At 40.0% G+C, this 18,035-nt stretch overlaps 1 protein-coding gene across 4 annotated transcripts in view; it reads right to left on the bottom strand.

Annotated features, from left to right (window-relative positions):
- Window positions 1–280: 280 nt before the first annotated feature.
- Window positions 281–18,035, bottom strand: part of LOC101339075 (guanylate-binding protein 6) — a 31,698-nt gene continuing 13,943 nt past the window's right edge. Inside the window, exons 4-17 of one of the 4 annotated variants that reach the window (XM_073787552.1) lie at window positions 17,009–17,118; window positions 16,610–16,806; window positions 15,012–15,257; window positions 13,995–14,275; window positions 13,054–13,266; window positions 12,028–12,130; window positions 11,498–11,691; window positions 10,492–10,549; window positions 8,563–8,667; window positions 8,033–8,226; window positions 6,679–6,870; window positions 5,125–5,227; window positions 4,595–4,788; window positions 281–3,649 (exon numbers count right to left, since the gene is read on the bottom strand). In XM_073787552.1, the coding sequence (XP_073643653.1) occupies window positions 3,410–3,649; window positions 4,595–4,788; window positions 5,125–5,227; window positions 6,679–6,870; window positions 8,033–8,226; window positions 8,563–8,667; window positions 10,492–10,549; window positions 11,498–11,691; window positions 12,028–12,130; window positions 13,054–13,266; window positions 13,995–14,275; window positions 15,012–15,257; window positions 16,610–16,806; window positions 17,009–17,118 (2,430 nt within the window). In that variant the 3' untranslated portion in view covers window positions 281–3,409. Of the gene's footprint in view, window positions 3,650–4,594; window positions 4,789–5,124; window positions 5,228–6,678; window positions 6,871–8,032; window positions 8,227–8,562; window positions 8,668–10,357; window positions 10,550–11,497; window positions 11,692–12,027; window positions 12,131–13,053; window positions 13,267–13,994; window positions 14,276–15,011; window positions 15,258–16,609; window positions 16,807–17,008; window positions 17,119–18,035 lie in introns of all 4 variants that reach the window. The other 3 variants (XM_033863725.2, XM_073787566.1, XM_033863728.2) reach the window with 3 other exon arrangements.

Below are 18,035 nucleotides of genomic sequence, written 5' to 3'. Positions count from 1 at the left end.
ATTGCCATAATATTATGTAACTTCCCTATAGGGGGTAACCTGCATGAGAACAAGATCTTTACTTTGCTCTCTTCACATAATCCAGAACAATGGCAGGTAGGGCATGAGAATTTAGTAAACAGTGTAAATAATTGGAACTAAGTATTCCTTAATGAGTACTAGATGTGTGAATAAATTGTTAACTACTTTTGAAAGCCTTTTTCTCTTTTTAAGTGATCAATACAAGTTGTTTTTATTATTTTTTATTGAAAGGAAATAAAAACAGTATTTCAAAGAGATATCTGTACTCTCATGTTTATTGCACTGTTATTCACAATAGCCGAGATATGAAAACAACCTAAACACTAATCAACAGATGAATGGATAAAAAAGAAGTGGTACATGTACACAATGGAAAATTATTCAGCCACAGGGAAGGAGGATGTACTGCCATTGCGACAACATGGATGGACCTTGAGCCCATTATGCTAAGTGAGATAAGTCAGACAGAGAAAGACAAGTACTGTATGATGTCCCTTATATGTCAAATCTAAAAAAGTCAAGACTTCCTTTTGTTCTTCAATTCGGGGTGTCTCTAGTCTAAGGGATTAGAACATCTGCTTAATTCAAGCTCTCAATGAGAACAGATACACAATATTTCTATAGAACAGTTTGCTTTTTCATTAAAGCCTACCATTTATTGGCCACCTATTCATTAATATATGGTTTCTTCCTTAAAAGTCAAAGCCATTCTTCCTTCTGAACACTTGAAGCCACAACTGGATAGAGTCATTTAAAGCTCCAATGAAGGGGCTTCCCTGGTGGCACAGTGGTTGAGAGTCTGCCTGCCGATGCAGGGGACACGGGTTCGTGCCCCGGTCCAGGAGGATCCCACATGCCGCGGAGCGGCTGGGCCCGTGAGCCATGGCCGCTGAGCCTGCGCGTCTGGAGCCTGTGCTCCATAACGGGAGAGGCCACAACAGTGAGAGACCCGTGTACCGCAAAAAAAAAAAAAAAAAAAAGCTCCAGTGAAGACGTGTTAACATCCTTGCAGAGGCACAGAGACTGTGATACACGAAGTCACTGAGAAAACTACACCAGAAAAGTTTCTTTTGCTTTGCTAGCCTTTAAGACCTTAAAGGTTTAAAGGGTCACCTTAGAGACCTTAATCTAGTGTGTAAAATCCGAACTATTACCAAAGACGCTTAGAGTGTTCCTAGAAATCTGGCATGATAAGTCACACATGTGTCAGTCTTTTGTTTTTCCAGCAGATTCTTATGTAGTACACTCTGTGCCTAAACATACTCTATGAAGATGTACAGAAAAATATGTAACGGTTTCTGTCCTCAGATGAACTTTACTTTTATTTGAAAACAAATACGAGACCAAATTAGTTGCATGGCACCTGAGCCAAGCCTGCATTTATTACCAGGATCCTGTGTGCCTCTACTTTAACAGGGAGACTGTGGAGTCTTTTCAGGATCTGAGTATCACTGCAAACTCAGATCCTGATTCCAAGAGTCACCGAAACGTTTGGCCATTCCCATTTCCCAGAACACAGGTACCAAGTGAATTTCCAGAGGTCCCCTAGGAGGGGGACTGGGGAAATCATTATCATTTAACCTTGTTCTAGAGTTGCAGAGTCCTTTCTCTTGGGATCCTGCCCTCTCCTCCAGGTGATAGGTTCATGATCTGAAATTGGTTTAGATCAAGACTATGGACGGTGTCTTTTTTATCGAGGCTACCTCTCAGCCTCCTGGTAAACATCCTTGTCTCCATTTGATTGTTTCCTCCCCTCCCTTTTGACTCTACAGACACCCTGTTCTATTTGCCATATTCAGAGTTTTCTCTGCTCAGGTCTGGCTGGCTGCCACTCCAACCACATTATAGACTGAGTGCTTGTGTTCTCCAAAACTCATTTGAGGAAACCCTAACTTCCAATGTTCCAATGTACTTGGAAGTGGGCCTTTGGGGAGGAAATTAGGTAATGAGTATGGGGACTTCATGAATCTGATTAGTGCCCTTATAACAAAGAATCATTAGGTTCTCTATCCGCCTCCTCCCTTTTCCAAAAATGTGAGGACACAGTAAGAAAGTTGCCATCTGTAAAGCTGCCAGAGGACCCTTACCAACAACACAACAGTGCTGGCACGTGCTTTTGGACTTACAGCTTCCAGAAACGGGGAAAAATAAACGTTCTTGTCTTAGCCACCCAGTCTACGGTAATTTTGTTATAGCAGCCTCAGCTAAGACAAACCATGATTCTCATCACTATGGTATGTACTTGGGCTTCTGATGTTTAAATGCTAACAGGTGGCCTCCATGCGTCAGGGTCTATAATCCCCAGTACTATCAGGGCATCCAGTTCTTCAATGATACATCACATCTTTGGCCCTTGCCTGCAGCAGAGAGTCAATCAATGAACATTCAAGAATGATGGGATTCCTCTCACCAGTGCATATTCTTAATGTTTAGTAATTTTCTTCCAATACCTTAGAAGTGTAACTCAAAGAGAGGAAGTGAAGGCTCCTCTAGCTGAGATTTCAAGGGGTAACAGGAAAGGTTATACCTTCTTTTTGAAGAAATATAAGGGATTAAAAACACAGCCAAAGTGAAAACAAGATTAGGATGCAAATTTTATGCTTTCTAGTAGTATTCTGATCCAACTCATTGAACAGACTGATGTCATTTCTAGAAGCAATGAGCAATTTCATCATCTAATAGTCAATTTCACATTCCATTTATTATCATTTTTAGTATTATACTTTATGTTTTCTTTGTCATTTGAGAAATGATGATACAAGCTTTCTTTACAAAATTGAGAAGATAGAGGATATAATGAAAAGTGTGTGTCCCTTCCATCACGAATGCCAAGCTGTTCTCCCCAGAAGGAACCAATGATACCACTTTCTAATGAATCTTCCAGAGGCGTTCTATTTGTACATATATATGAGTGCACATAATAATTGCATTTTTTATGGTGAACAGATTATACAAACTGTTTTGTACCTCATTTTTTTCACTCTACTATATATTTCAAGGTTGTTCTATATTTATACATATAAACCTCCACTATCAATTTTTTTACTGGCTACATAGTATTCCAGTATATGTACATGGAAAATGTATATTACCAGTTTATATAGATGGACATTTAAGTAGTTTCCAATCTTTTGCCATTAAAAGGGATGCCTCAACGGGCCTCTTGTATGTATGTATGTATATATACATATATATGATTTGGCACACATATATTTCCTAAAAGTGAACATGCTATATCAAAGTGCATTTATTCTATCTAATGTGGGCCAGGCATTGATATTTTCTAGTAACCACTTTTTATATTTAAAGATTTGCTGAATGAAAGTGAAAAGCATTCACACCAAACATAGGCCAGAGCATGTACATATATTGTGTATCTATAATTTCTTTAAAAGAACAGCAACTTCATTTTAAATAGGGAGCTCACACCACTCACAATATGACCAAGAAGTTTGACTGGAGCGCACAATAGTGAAGAGATCTTTTTGCCAAATTTGTCCAAGGCTACTGCCAGCCAGGAAGTATCATCATCTTTAGTATTATCAATCATATTTTTCAAACGATTTATCTCTGCATTCATCTCCTCAGATTTCTTTCTAAATCCTTCTTTAAGCAGAGCTTCCTGGACCTAAAAAAAAAAAAAAGTGAGAAAAGGGAAGTAAAACTTTTTAAATCCCCATTTTGTTTCAAGGATTACATTTTGTCAAACTTTAAAACTTTGCAAATTATCTTTGTTTCACTGCTAAAATTGTTCTTTCTTACTCAGTCATGAAAGGAGAATTTTGTAACACAGAATATCTACTGGTTTGGACCTAAACACTAAGAGAAAGTATAGTTTACAGCCTTACTAATATTCACATACCATTGGGTTTTGCCAAAAAGCTAAGCCTGACATGAGGACAAATATATGTTCCAGCCAAAAAATGAGAGGCGAGAGGTAACCTTGGTCTGATTGCACTGATTCTCAGTCCCACTCAAGATGATGCAGTCACCCAAATCATAGAAGTCTGTTATAAACACATCCAGATGGACAGTGAGAAAATTCCCTCTATGTCACATGATAGCTTGGGTATCTATCCACACCTGGAGACAAGGCAGCAAGTTTAGAAGCCGTTGCCTCTCTATGTTTTTAAGTCTGGACATTTCCAATAGTTTTATGACAGCATAGATCTACCTCAGGGTCTCTGGGTGGTAGCAAGGTTCCTGGTAATCGGCAATGATCCTGGTAAAGCAAGCCAGTTGCTGCTCATATCAAATATATGTGGTTGGAATATCTGTTTAATGAAGCCTCATGAGATCATTTTAAAATTCTCAAAATGGATATCCAAACACTATTTATATTCTCCAGGGGACTGGAGGGGCCATAATCATGCTGAACTCTCCAGAGTCTACTTATACAGTAGAACTCAAAGGCTTTTTGGAAGGATTCAAAGGCTTCAGGGTTTTAATATATCACAAGCAGTAAATGGCAGCGGTGCTTCCCTCCCTAGTCTTGCTGTAACCTTCGCCCACCCCTTCCTGATGTACAAGGGTAATGACCGTCAAGCACTACTAAGGCCACAGCCTGACCTACCTTCAGCTTATGCTCCAACGTCATATTGTGCTCTCTCAGTAGCTTTTCTCTTCTGCTCGCCAGCTTCTCTGTCAGCAGGGCTATGTTTTCCTGGAGACTCCTCTGTCGTGCTTCCGTCTGCTGCTCCAGCTCCTGCAGTTTCTGTTTCAGCAGCTCCTGTTCCCTCTCAGCTGTCTCCCTCCTGGCCTGCTCCTCTGCCCCAAGAAGGTTTCAGAGAGGGATGAAAATAAGGTAAGAACTGATCTCTACCCTCCTGACCTCAGAGACCAAATAAAATTGGAAAGGGAGGTAGAAAATCTCTGAAATCCACCCCCCGTGTCCACACCACCAAGAGCACATTTCAGAATGTGATGGGAGAGGCTCTGTCTGGCTGACATCTAACCATGTCCAACCACAACTCCCCTTGCTGTTTTTGGATGTAGCAGAGCTATCCCACAGATGGAGAAGAGGCTCCTTCTTCCTTATCAGGAAGGTTTTGCTCTCACACCTGTCAGAGGGAACTGCGGGACTGCCAGAGCCCTACTCCGTACCTGCTACTGCCTTCTCCCCATCACTGAGGGCTTTATCTGCCTGCAGGATGGATATCTCTATTGCCACCTGTGACAGCAGAAAGTTCTGGAGGACTTCGTTTGCCTGAGGAACCAAGAAGGAGCACAGAACTTAAAATTCCATTGAGGAGATTAGTGCTGCAAAAACAAGTATGTCCATGTAATTTTTGCTTCATGTTTAAAATTCTACAGTGGTTCACTACAACAAGCCTAAGCTCCTTACAGCGACCTGTCTTCCTCCAGTATCTAGCCCCGTGCTACTTCCTTCTACCCACTCCAGATTCCAGCCAGTCAGAACTATGTTCAGTTCTACAAACCCAGGATGTCTGGTGCTTTCCTATATTCCTCTTCCCAATGTGAAATACTGCCTCTAAAATGTGCTGCTGTTTTCCTCTGCTACTTGCTGTCTGTAACTTTAGGCAAGTTAGTTTAACTTGCTAAGCCTCTCCGTTCAGATCTTTAAAATGTTGACAATAAGCGTAGATGCTTCTTAATGTTATTTGAAGGATTAAAGAGTCTAGCGAAAGAGCTTAGCATTATGGCTCTAGGCAATAACAGTTCAAAATATGTCAGCTGCATTCTCCTCTAGCTGAGATTTCAAGGGGTAACAGGAAAGTTTATACCTTCTTTTTGAAGAAATATAAGGGATTAAAAACACAGCCAAAGTGAAAACAAGATTAGGATGCAAATTTTATGCTTTCTAGTATTCTGATCCAACTCATTGAACAGACTGATGTCATTTCTAGAAGCAATGAGCAATTTCATCATCTAATAGTCAATTTCACATTCCATTTATTATCATTTTTAGTATTATACTTTATGTTTTCTTTGTCATTTGAGAAATGATAATACAAGCTTTCTTTACAAAATTGAGAAGATAGAGGATATAATGAAAAGTGTGTGTCCCTTCCATCACGAATGCCAAGCTGTTCTCCCCAGAAGGAACCAATGATACCACTTTCTAATGAATCTTCCAGAGGCGTTCTATGTGTACATATATATGAGTGCACATAAGAATTGCATTTTTTATGGTGAACAGATTATACAAACTGTTTTGTACCTCATTTTTTTCACTCTACTATATATCTTCAAGGTTGTTCTATATTTATACATATAAACCTCCACTATCAATTTTTTTACTGGCTACATAGTATTCCAGTATATGTACATGGAAAATGTATATTACCAATTTATATAGATGGACATTTAAGTAGTTTCCAATCTTTTGCCATTAAAAGGGATGCCTCAACGGGCCTCTTGTATGTATGTATGTATATATACATATATATGATTTGGCACACATATATTTCCTAAAAGTGAACATGCTATATCAAAGTGTCCATGCATTTATTCTATCTAATGTGGGCCAGGCATTGATATTTTCTAGTAACCACTTTTTATATTTAAAGATTTGCTGAATGCAAGTGAAAAGCATTCACACCAAACATAGGCCAGAGCATGTACATATATTGTGTATCTATAATTTCTTTAAAAGAAGAGCTACTTCGTTTTAAATAGGGAGCTCACACCACTCACAATATGACCAAGAAGTTTGCCTGGAGTGCACAATAGTGAAGAGATCTCTTTGCCAAATTTGTCCAAGGCTACTGCCAGCCAGGGAGTATCATCATCTTTAGTATTATCAATCATATTTTTCAAACGATTTATCTCTGCATTCATCTCCTCAGATTTCTTTCTAAATCCTTCTTTAAGCAGAGCTTCCTGGACCTAAAAAAAAAAAAAAAAAGGGGGGGGGCTTCCCTGGCGGCGCAGTGGTTGAGAGTCCGCCTGCCGATGCAGGGGACACGGGTTCGTGCCCCGGTCCGGGAACATCCCACATGCCGCGGAGCGGCTGGGCCCGTGAGCCATGGCCGCTGAGCCTGCGCGTCCGGAGCCTGTGCTCCGCAATGGGAGAGGCCACAATAGTGAGAGGCCCGCGTACCGCAAAAAAAAAAAAAAAAGTGAGAGAAGGAAAGTAAAACTTTTTAAATCCCCATTTTATTTCAAGGGTTACATTTTGTCAAACTTTAAAACTTTGCAAATTATCTTTGTTTCACTGCTAAACTTGTTCTTTCTTACTCAGTCATGAAAGGAGAATTTTGTAACACAGAATATCTACTGGTTTGGACCTAAACACTAAGAGAAAGTATAGTTTACAGCCTTACTAATATTCACATACCATTGGGTTTTGCCAAAAAGCTAAGCCTGACATGAGGACAAATATATGTTCCAGCCAAAAAATGAGAGGCGAGAGGTAACCTTGGTCTGATTGCACTGATTCTCAGTCCCACTCAAGATGATGCAGTCACCCAAATCATAGAAGTCTGTTATAAACACATCCAGATGGACAGTGAGAAAATTCCCTCTATGTCACATGATAGCTTGGGTATCTATCCACACCTGGAGACAAGGCAGCAAGTTTAGAAGCCGTTGCCTCTCTATGTTTTTAAGTCTGGACATTTCCAATAGTTTTATGACAGCATAGATCTACCTCAGGGTCTCTGGGTGGTAGCAAGGTTCCTGGTAATCGGCAATGATCCTGGTAAAGCAAGCCAGTTGCTGCTCATATCAAATATATGTGGTTGGAATATCTGTTTAATGAAGCCTCATGAGATCATTTTAAAATTCTCAAAATGGATATCCAAACACTATTTATATTCTCCAGGGGACTGGAGGGGCCATAATCATGCTGAACTCTCCAGAGTCTACTTATACAGTAGAACTCAAAGGCTTTTTGGAAAGATTCAAAGGCTTCAGGGTTTTAATATATCACAAGCAGTAAATGGCAGCGGTGCTTCCCTCCCTAGTCTTGCTGTAACCTTCGCCCACCCCTTCCTGATGTACAAGGGTAATGACCGTCAAGCACTACTAAGGCCACAGCCTGACCTACCTTCAGCTTATGCTCCAACATCATATTCTGCTCTCTCAGTTGCTTTTCTCTTCTCCTCGCCAGCTTCTTTGTCAGCTGGGCTATGTTTTCCTGGAGACTCCTCTGTCGTGCTTCCGTCTGCTGCTCCAGCTCCTGCAGTTTCTGTTTCAGCAGCTCCTGTTCCCTCTCAGCTGTCTCCCTCCTGGCCTGCTCCTCTGCCCCAAGAAGGTTTTAGAGAGGGATGAAAATAAGGTAAGGACTGATCTCTACCCTCCTGACCTCAGAGACCAAATAAAATTGGAAAGGGAGGTAGAAAATCTCTGAAATCCGCCCCCCGTGTCCACACCACCAAGAGCACATTTCAGAATGTGATGGGAGAGGCTCTGTCTGGCTGACATCTAACCATGTCCAACCACAACTCCCCTTGCTGTTTTTGGATGTAGCAGAGCTATCCCACAGATGGAGAAGAGGCTCCTTCTTCCTTATCAGGAAGGTTTTGCTCTCACACCTGTCAGAGGGAACTGCGGGACTGCCAGAGCCCTACTCCGTACCTACTACAGCCTTCTCCCCATCACTGAGGGCTTTATCTGCCTGCAGGATGGATTTCTCTATTGCCACCTGTGACAGCAGAAAGTTCAGGAGGATTTCGTTTGCCTGAGGAACCAAGAAGGAGCACAGAACTTAAAATTCCATTGAGGAGATTAGTGCTGCAAAAACAAGTATGTCCATGTAATTTTTGCTTCATGTTTAAAATTCTACAGTGGTTCACTACAACAAGCCTAAGCTCCTTACAGCGACCTGTCTTCCTCCAGTATCTAGCCCCATGGTACTTCCTTCTACCCACTCCAAATCCCAGCCAGTCAGAACTATGTTCAGTTCTACAAACCCAGGATGTCTGGTGCTTTCCTATATTGCTCTCCCCAATGTGAAATACTGCCTCTAAAATGTGCTGCTGTTTTCCTCTGCTACTTGCTGTCTGTAACTTTAGGCAAGTTAGTTTAACTTGCTAAGCTTCTCCGTTCAGATCTTTAAAATGTTGACAATAAGCGTAGATGCTTCTTAATGTTATTTGAAGGATTAAAGAGTCTAGCGAAAGAGCTTAGCATTATGGCTCTAGGCAATAACAGTTCAAAATATGTCAGCTGCATTCTCCTCTAGCTAGGATTTCAAGGGGTAACAGGAAAGTTTATACCTCCTTTTTTTGTTTGTTTTTTGTTTTTTGTTTTTTTTGTTTTTTGTTTTTTGCGGTACATGGGCCTCTCACTGTTGTGGCCTCTCCCGTTGCGGAGCACAGGCTCCGGACGCTTAGGCTCAGCGGCCATGGCTCACGGGCCCAGCCGCTCCGCGACATGTGGGATCTTCCCGGACCGGGGCACGAACCCGTGTCCCCTGCATCGGCAGGCGGACTCTCCACCACCGCCACCAGGGAAGCCCTATACCTTCTTTTTGAAGAAATATAAGGGATTAAAAACACAGCCAAAGTGAAAACAAGATTAGGATGCAAATTTTATGCTTTCTAGCATTCTGATCCAACTCTTTGAACAGACTGATGTCATTTCTAGAAGCAATGAGCAATTTCATCATCTAATAGTCAATTTCACATTCCATTTATTATCATTTTTAGTATTATACTTTATGTTTTGTTTGTCATTTGAGAAATGATAATACAAGCTTTCTTTACAAAATTGAGAAGATAGAGGATATAATGAAAAGTGTGTGTCCCTTCCATCACAAATGCCAAGCTGTTCTCCCCAGAAGGAACCAATGATACCACTTTCTAATGAATCTTCCAGAGGCGTTCTATGTGTACATATATATGAGTGCACATAAGAATTGCATTTTTTATGGTGAACAGATTATACAAACTGTTTTGTACCTCATTTTTTTCACTCTACTATATATCTTCAAGGTTGTTCTATATTTATACATATAAACCTCCACTATCAATTTTTTTACTGGCTACATAGTATTCCAGTATATGTACATGGAAAATGTATATTACCAGTTTATATAGATGGACATTTAAGTAGTTTCCAATCTTTTGCCATTAAAAGGGATGCCTCAACGGGCCTCTTGTATGTATGTATGTATATATACATATATATGATTTTGCACACATATATTTCCTAAAAGTGAACATGCTATATCAAAGTGCATTTATTCTATCTAATGTGGGCCAGGCATTGATATTTTCTAGTAACCACTTTTTATATTTAAAGATTTGCTGAACGAAAGTGAAAAGCATTCACACCAAACATAGGCCAGAGCATGTACATATATTGTGTATCTATAATTTCTTTAAAAGAAGAGCTACTTCGTTTTAAATAGGGAGCTCACACCACTCACAATATGACCAAGAAGTTTGCCTGGAGTGCACAATAGTGAAGAGATCTCTTTGCCAAATTTGTCCAAGGCTACTGCCAGCCAGGGAGTATCATCATCTTTAGTATTATCAATCATATTTTTCAAATGATTTATCTCTGCATTCATCTCCTCAGATTTCTTTCTAAATCCTTCTTTAAGCAGAGCTTCCTGGACCTAAAAAAAAAAAAAAAAAGTGAGAAAAGGGAAGTAAAACTTTTTAAATCCCCATTTTTTTTCAAGGATTACATTTTGTCAAACTTTAAAACTTTGCAAATTATCTTTGTTTCACTGCTAAAACTGTTCTTTCTTACTCAGTCATGAAAGGAGAATTTTGTAACACAGAATATCTACTGGTTTGGACCTAAACACTAAGAGAAAGTATAGTTTACAGCCTTACTAATATTCACATACCATTGGGTTTTGCCAAAAAGCTAAGCCTGACATGAGGACAAATATACGTTCCAGCCAAAAAATGAGAGGCGAGAGGTAACCTTGGTCTGATTGCACTGATTCTCAGTCCCACTCAAGATGGTGCAGTCACCCAAATCATAGAAGTCTGTTATAAACACATCCAGATGGACAGTGAGAAAATTCCCTCTATGTCACATGATAGCTTGGGTATCTATCCACACCTGGAGACAAGGCAGCAAGTTTAGAAGCCGTTGCCTCTCTATGTTTTTAAGTCTGGACATTTCCAATAGTTTTATGACAGCATAGATCTACCTCAGGGTCTCTGGGTGGTAGCAAGGTTCCTGGTAATCGGCAATGATCCTGGTAAAGCAAGCCAGTTGCTGCTCATATCAAATATATGTGGTTGGAATATCTGTTTAATGAAGCCTCATGAGATCATTTTAAAATTCTCAAAATGGATATCCAAACACTATTTATATTCTCCAGGGGACTGGAGGGGCCATAATCATGCTGAACTCTCCAGAGTCTACTTATACCGTAGAACTCAAAGGCTTTTTGGAAGGATTCAAAGGCTTCAGGGTTTTAATATATCACAAGCAGTAAATGGCAGCGGTGCTTCCCTCCCTAATCTTGCTGTAACCTTCGCCCACCCCTTCCTGATGTACAAGGGTAATGACCGTCAAGCACTACTAAGGCCACAGCCTGACCTACCTTCAGCTTATGCTCCAACATCATATTCTGCTCTCTCAGTTGCTTTTCTCTTCTCCTCGCCAGCTTCTCTGTCAGCTGGGCTATGTTTTCCTGGAGACTCCTCTGTCGTGCTGCCGTCTGCTGCTCCAGCTCCTGCAGTTTCTGTTTCAGCAGCTCCTGTTCCCTCTCAGCTGTCTCCCTCCTGGCCTGCTCCTCTGCCCCAAGAAGGTTTCAGAGAGGGATGAAAATAAGGTAAGAACTGATCTCTACCCTCCTGACCTCAGAGACCAAATAAAATTGGAAAGGGAGGTAGAAAATCTCTGAAATCCGCCCCCCGTGTCCACACCACCAAGAGTACATTTCAGAATGTGATGGGAGAGGCTCTGTCTGGCTGACATCTAACCATGTCCAACCACAACTCCCCTTGCTGTTTTTGGATGTAGCAGAGCTATCCCACAGATGGAGAAGAGGCTCCTTCTTCCTTATCAGGAAGGTTTTGCTCTCACACCTGTCAGAGGGAACTGCGGGACTGCCAGAGCCCTACTCCGTACCTACTACAGCCTTCTCCCCATCACTGAGGGCTTTATCTGCCTGCAGGATGGATTTCTCTATTGCCACCTGTGACAGCAGAAAGTTCTGGAGGACTTCGTTTGCCTGAGGAACCAAGAAGGAGCACAGAACTTAAAATTCCATTGAGGAGATTAGTGCTGCAAAAACAAGTATGTCCATGTAATTTTTGCTTCATGTTTAAAATTCTACAGTGGTTCACTACAACAAGCCTAAGCTCCTTACAGTGACCTGTCTTCCTCCAGTATCTAGCCCCATGGTACTTCCTTCTACCCACTCCAGATTCCAGCCAGTCAGAACTATGTTCAGTTCTACAAACCCAGGATGTCTGGTGCTTTCCTATATTGCTCTTCCCAATGTGAAATACTGCCTCTAAAATGTGCTGCTGTTTTCCTCTGCTACTTGCTGTCTGTAACTTTAGGCAAGTTAGTTTAACTTGCTAAGCTTCTCCGTTCAGATCTTTAAAATGTTGACAATAAGCGTAGATGCTTCTTAATGTTATTTGAAGGATTAAAGAGTCTAGCGAAAGAGCTTAGCATTATGGCTCTAGGCAATAACAGTTCAAAATATGTCAGCTGCATTCTTACTATCATTATTACTTTTTTATTATTACATTTGTTACTATCACCTTTGTAGCCCATTTTCAAGGTTCACAAGAGTTGTAACTTTGTATGCAATTGTCTGTGTATTGGACTTCCTCTCTTGTGATCAGCCTTGAGTACAAAGACTCTGATTTGTAGATCGTCTGCACTTGGCACATCAAAAAGCATGTTGTTGGATGAAGAAATGAACAATTTCTGTTCTGTCTCGTGAACTTTAGATCCATAGTCATTTTGGGGGAATGGACATTTCTCCTCAGGAATAAAGAACATTGTATGGACCTCAAGAGCTAAAACTGTCATGATATGTCCATGCTCTCTCATTACCGACACCTGGTGCTGTGCTCTCAGATTTTCAGGAACCCCCCTTGACTCTATTCTGTAGACTCCCATGCTCCCCTTATTCCTCACCTTCACTCCTTTCCTGGGCACTTGGCAATACTCGCTTTCAACCATTCCCTTTGCTTTCCTGTAGAGTTCATGACCTCCAGGAACAGAAAAAGTGCCTGCTGAAATATTTTCCATTAGGGCCTTGGAAAGCTCCTGAAGTTTAGCCTGGCAGTATTTGACAGATGCCTGTTCATTCTGCAGCAAGAAACCCTCCTTCTTATCCTTTATGATTTCCTGCGAGGGAAATGTAGAGAGATGTCACCAGAAGCAAGGAACAGAGGAGATACGTTTCCAAGGAATCTGGTAGAAGGACTGGTGTGACTGTGGTCCTCAGGAGAAAAGCATTCTGTTGGAGTACAGGGAATAAAACAGCAATCACAAGATCTGATCTACTCACAATCTTGAAAACTCTCTGTAAGACCACAGGAAAGATTCTAAGCCTCCCTTCAGGCTCTTCATCTGAAATGTTGGAGGCACATTATCTAATCTCTGTGGTTCCTTGCAGCTGCAACATTCAGTGATTCTATATTCAATGATACAAGGAGCAACCTAAGTTGAAAATGGCCTGGAATGAAGGGCTGATAAGAGAAATTTTGGGTGCTGGTCATGGGAATGTGTTCACAGGAAGAGAAACCAGCTTCAGAATGACTTTTGGATGCTCTGGACAGCCTTGGAATCCACAGAAGTATTTACTTTATGAAGATATCTATACTGATTTTACATCAGAGTTGAGAGACATTTCCAGATAAACTGCCTGAGGCTTGGCAGAAAAAAGAAGGAAATGTAGTCCTTTGAAGCCCTATATCCCTGATGGGAACACAGACTACTTTATCCTTGAGAGAGGGATGAGCCATGGGTTCAATAAAGGCTCTGCTAGGCTTTTGACAGATGCCTCTTCATTCTGTCATATTCTCCCCTTCTTCAAGAGAAGGGGACAAATAGTAAATACTAAGAGAAATTACCACAAGATTCTTCTGGAATTCCTGATTTTCATCCTTGAAGGAGCACTCCATGAAGATTGCAATGGCTTCCCTCTCACAGGCTGCGTGCACCTCCAGAAGCTCCTGGAGCGTGTCCGTGGGGAGCCTCAGTTGCTGGGCCATCTGCTCACTGTAGTGGTCGGCTGCCTTCTGCACGGCCGCTGAGTTCTCCAGCTGGGCCAGAGTTGTCACTGCGTTCTCCAAACAAGGTACAGCTCCAGTATTGATGGTATCCACATAGGTCACAACCAGAGTCCTCAGACCTGAATAAGCCAGGACATTTAAGGGATAAATATTAAGTTATCAGTCAATAGGCACCAGGATTCTGAGGCTACATTTCTAAGGTCTCACACACACACACACACACACACACACACACACATACCACTTCCCCCTTCTACTATCCCTACCTTCATTTCCCTACTGACTCTTCATTTTTATGGTTTTCCAGCCCACAGGGCTGAAAAAAATTAAAAATTTACCTGTATGTAAAATACTAGGGGATATCTGAAATATTGAAAGCAAGATAGATTACAGAGGTATTAGATGAGACAGGGTATATCAGATTATATCAGATTATATTTATTCCCAATTCTGGGGCTTTGAATGGATTTTTCAGTGATTTATGGGCTAATATTTATTTTTGGACCACTGTAAACTCCCAAAATATTTTTTGTATTCTCCTTGTGAAGAACACTTACTATACAAGACTTCCCCTGAGAAAATGGAATTTTGTTTTTATACCCAGATAGTGAATTTTTTTCTTAGTGTAGGAATTTTTCAGATCAGTGGAAGCCACAGATTTCAGTGACAAAACTTGCAATTTGGGGGAGAGATTTTTAAATCTCCGAAAGTAAGATAAGTATAAAATATACACATTTCTTCATGGAGTATGAATGTCTGTAAAACCTAAATTCTATACGGAATCACACAAAACTACTGAAAAACACATATATAAAATATTCAGTGGTCCCACGGAAATGGGAAAAAGAGTCTCACGGTTCCCAGTGACTGTGATTCCCTCTCTGAGGGTCTTGGTTTTTGCATTGGTGAAGATGTAAGAACAGAAATTCTTTGTTTGTTCCAGGAATTTAGGATCCAGTTGGTCTTCAGACACATTCTCAATATCAGCTAGAAGTTCTTTGTCATTTGTTGGCCGGTCAAAGACAAAACATTTCCGTGTTGGAAAGAAATGCCTGATACACTCTCTGGGTAGATTTGATGTTTGGGCTTTGGGATTCTTGCCTGAGGGAGAGAAAAACAGAGATTAGACTGGGAAGAGTCTTGGGACAAGGGAGCTAATGGTTTTTATGACAGGGATTTGTGTATCTTTGCTGTCTTCTGTTTATAACTCCTTTAACATAGACATTCAGTACTTCTATGCATATCAAACTTATACCAATGATGTAATTCTGGAGAGAAATTTGGGGAGACTTCTGATCCAGTAAAAGAAACCTATGGCTGGTATCCCCAGACCTGCACATGGTAGAGTAGTTGTCTATTAGATGTTTACTGAACTAATGGCTAAAAGAATGAAAGGTCAAGTGTAACTTTTTGCTCTACTTAATCTCATGTAGGAATTGAGCTGTGGGACTAAAAAGAAGAGCCACAAAAAAGGGATACTGAACAATATCAGGAATATTAGGAATGACACCAGATTATTTAGGTGAAATGATTTTGATGCTAAAAAATAATTGGTACAGAGTTAGCTAATTTTTAGTAAAAAACACTGAAGGGTAAATGTACCTAAAATGTAATTTTAAGATGTCACCACTAATCAATAACCTCTTTGACATAAAGGATTATGTTTGATCTGACAGTTGTCTTCTCCCCCCTAGCCAATTTCTCAATAAATATTTAAAGAAAGCATAAATAGAAAAATGAAAACAAAAAGGAATAAATCAGAATTGTTATATCTTTCAAGATTTCGTCAGATATACCCACGGTAAATGTAACCCATTAAAATAATTTATTAATTTGTAATTAAAGCATGGGTAAATATATGGGAATTAGGAGAAAGCTGTGATATGGAATGTAAAATGAATGTTCTAAAAATTATTGCAAATATTGAAAAGGCATAGATTGAAAAGACACACACTTCTTCAGGATTACTTAGAACATGAAGTCATTTTGTAGATGATATACTATACAGGATTAGAAAGTTCCCTCTTTGAGAAAAATAATACCTAGCTATGTGAAATGCACTTTTTTTTTCATTAGATTGACTTTTCATTTTAATTTCATGTCTAACAAGTATCTTGTCAGTTTTTTTCCTCAACAAAAAAAGCAGAAGCCAAAATAGGGAACTCAAGTGTCTGGTCTTTAGAAGAATTAGCACCCATTGTAATCTGGATGCTAAGTTAAAAATGGTATGAAAAACAAATTGGTTTTGAATAATTTCACTTTACCTTACACTTTACTTTTCTTAAGAGAACTTAGACTCTAGTCCCTAGAGCTTTGCAATCCGCTTTCCAGCCACAGTTTCTACAGACTTTGATCGAGTCTCAAATACAAATGCAGCCCCAGAGATGGTGGACGGTGTGTAGTAGATCCCACCCTCTATTGGACCATCCACTGTCCAGACCATGCTCTGATACCTGGAATCAGCTTCAAGGCATTCTCCAGGTACTCATCTTCTGTGATAGGGTGACCGTTTAACATCAGTTCCAGGGTGAAATCCCGTACAGTCCAGATAAAGTCTGGAAAGAAACTCACAAACTCTGTGGAATCTTCTAGTACACCAGATCTTGAAGAGGACTTGGCCCTGATGAGTTCTGTGAGCTCTGTCACATAACTAGGAACTTGGTCAAGGAAAAGAAAACCCCTACACACAATTCCCACATTTCCCTAATTAAAAAGTATTATAATCACTCTCTTTTGCCGTGAGTCCCCTCCACTCCACTAAAGGCAGCTAAATAACAGGGAAGGAGAAACTGACGCTATCTCCATTCCCAAAAACTCAATGAAACTTGGTGGTTCAGTTCCTGGAAGGATACTGCAGTTGTTCCAAGGCCTGGTGGTTGATGGTGTTCATGCTGTTGTAGACAAAGCTGCTACATAGAAGCACAGTCAGGGCAAAGATCCACGAGTCATTCTTAGGGTCACCCTAGAAAGCACATTTGAACACAAGACTTAGGAGTTTACTCCTAAATTAGAAATTCATTCATACACTTATTCTATCATATTTTCATTTATTATTTCAGCTGACATACTCACCATGCAAAGAAATTGTTTGAAGAGAAACATAAATACAGATAACAGCTTTGACAATTACAAAGACATTTTTATGTTTCCAATTTTTTCATATATAAAATCCTTCTTATCTTCATAGTGCTTTTTTCCCCTCAATTGGATGAAGTAAAATAACATATACATAAAATCGAGTACAGTACTTGGTGTGTAATTATGTATTCAATGATGACTGTTAGCACTTATTTATTCTACAAACATTTATTAATCATAGCCTATATAAAATATACCACAGTTGGCATAACTGGGTATTTAAATTATATCCAATCAGTAAATATCTGCAAATAGTTACTGAATGCTCCCTACTGTTTCTTAGATTTCAAAAAGCCATGTTAAAAATGACAATTATTCCTTTCAAGATGCCTATTTAAAAGCAGTGACAAACAGCCATAACAATAAATGTAACAAAGATGACAATACCTATAAAAAGCTTACATCTTAGTAGTGTATATAAGCAGTTGAACTTATAGCTATAATATTAAATTAAAATTTGTCAAGGAAGAATAGAGCTATGAAAGCTGGAGAAAGAATCTATGATATGAAAGCCTCCTCAAAGTCTTGAACTGAGTATTAAAGGATTGGTTGAATGTGGAATTGAAGAAATGAAGGTGGTCCCATAGATAGAAACACTCACAGAAGCAAAATTAGACATGGGAGAATACAGGGGTCTTGTAATGAAAATAGAGTCATTTCATTTGACTGGAGCAGAGGTTGAGTGGAGAAGTACATTTGAGCTCTAGTGCAGCCTGATGAAGGACCTTAAAGGCCAGGCTA

The sequence above is a fragment of the Tursiops truncatus genome, chromosome 1 (genome assembly GCF_011762595.2).
Source record: "Tursiops truncatus isolate mTurTru1 chromosome 1, mTurTru1.mat.Y, whole genome shotgun sequence".
NCBI classification, from domain to species: domain Eukaryota; kingdom Metazoa; phylum Chordata; class Mammalia; order Artiodactyla; family Delphinidae; genus Tursiops; species Tursiops truncatus.
Note: the sequence above shows the minus strand (reverse complement) of the source record. Positions and strands in the feature narration are given on the sequence as shown.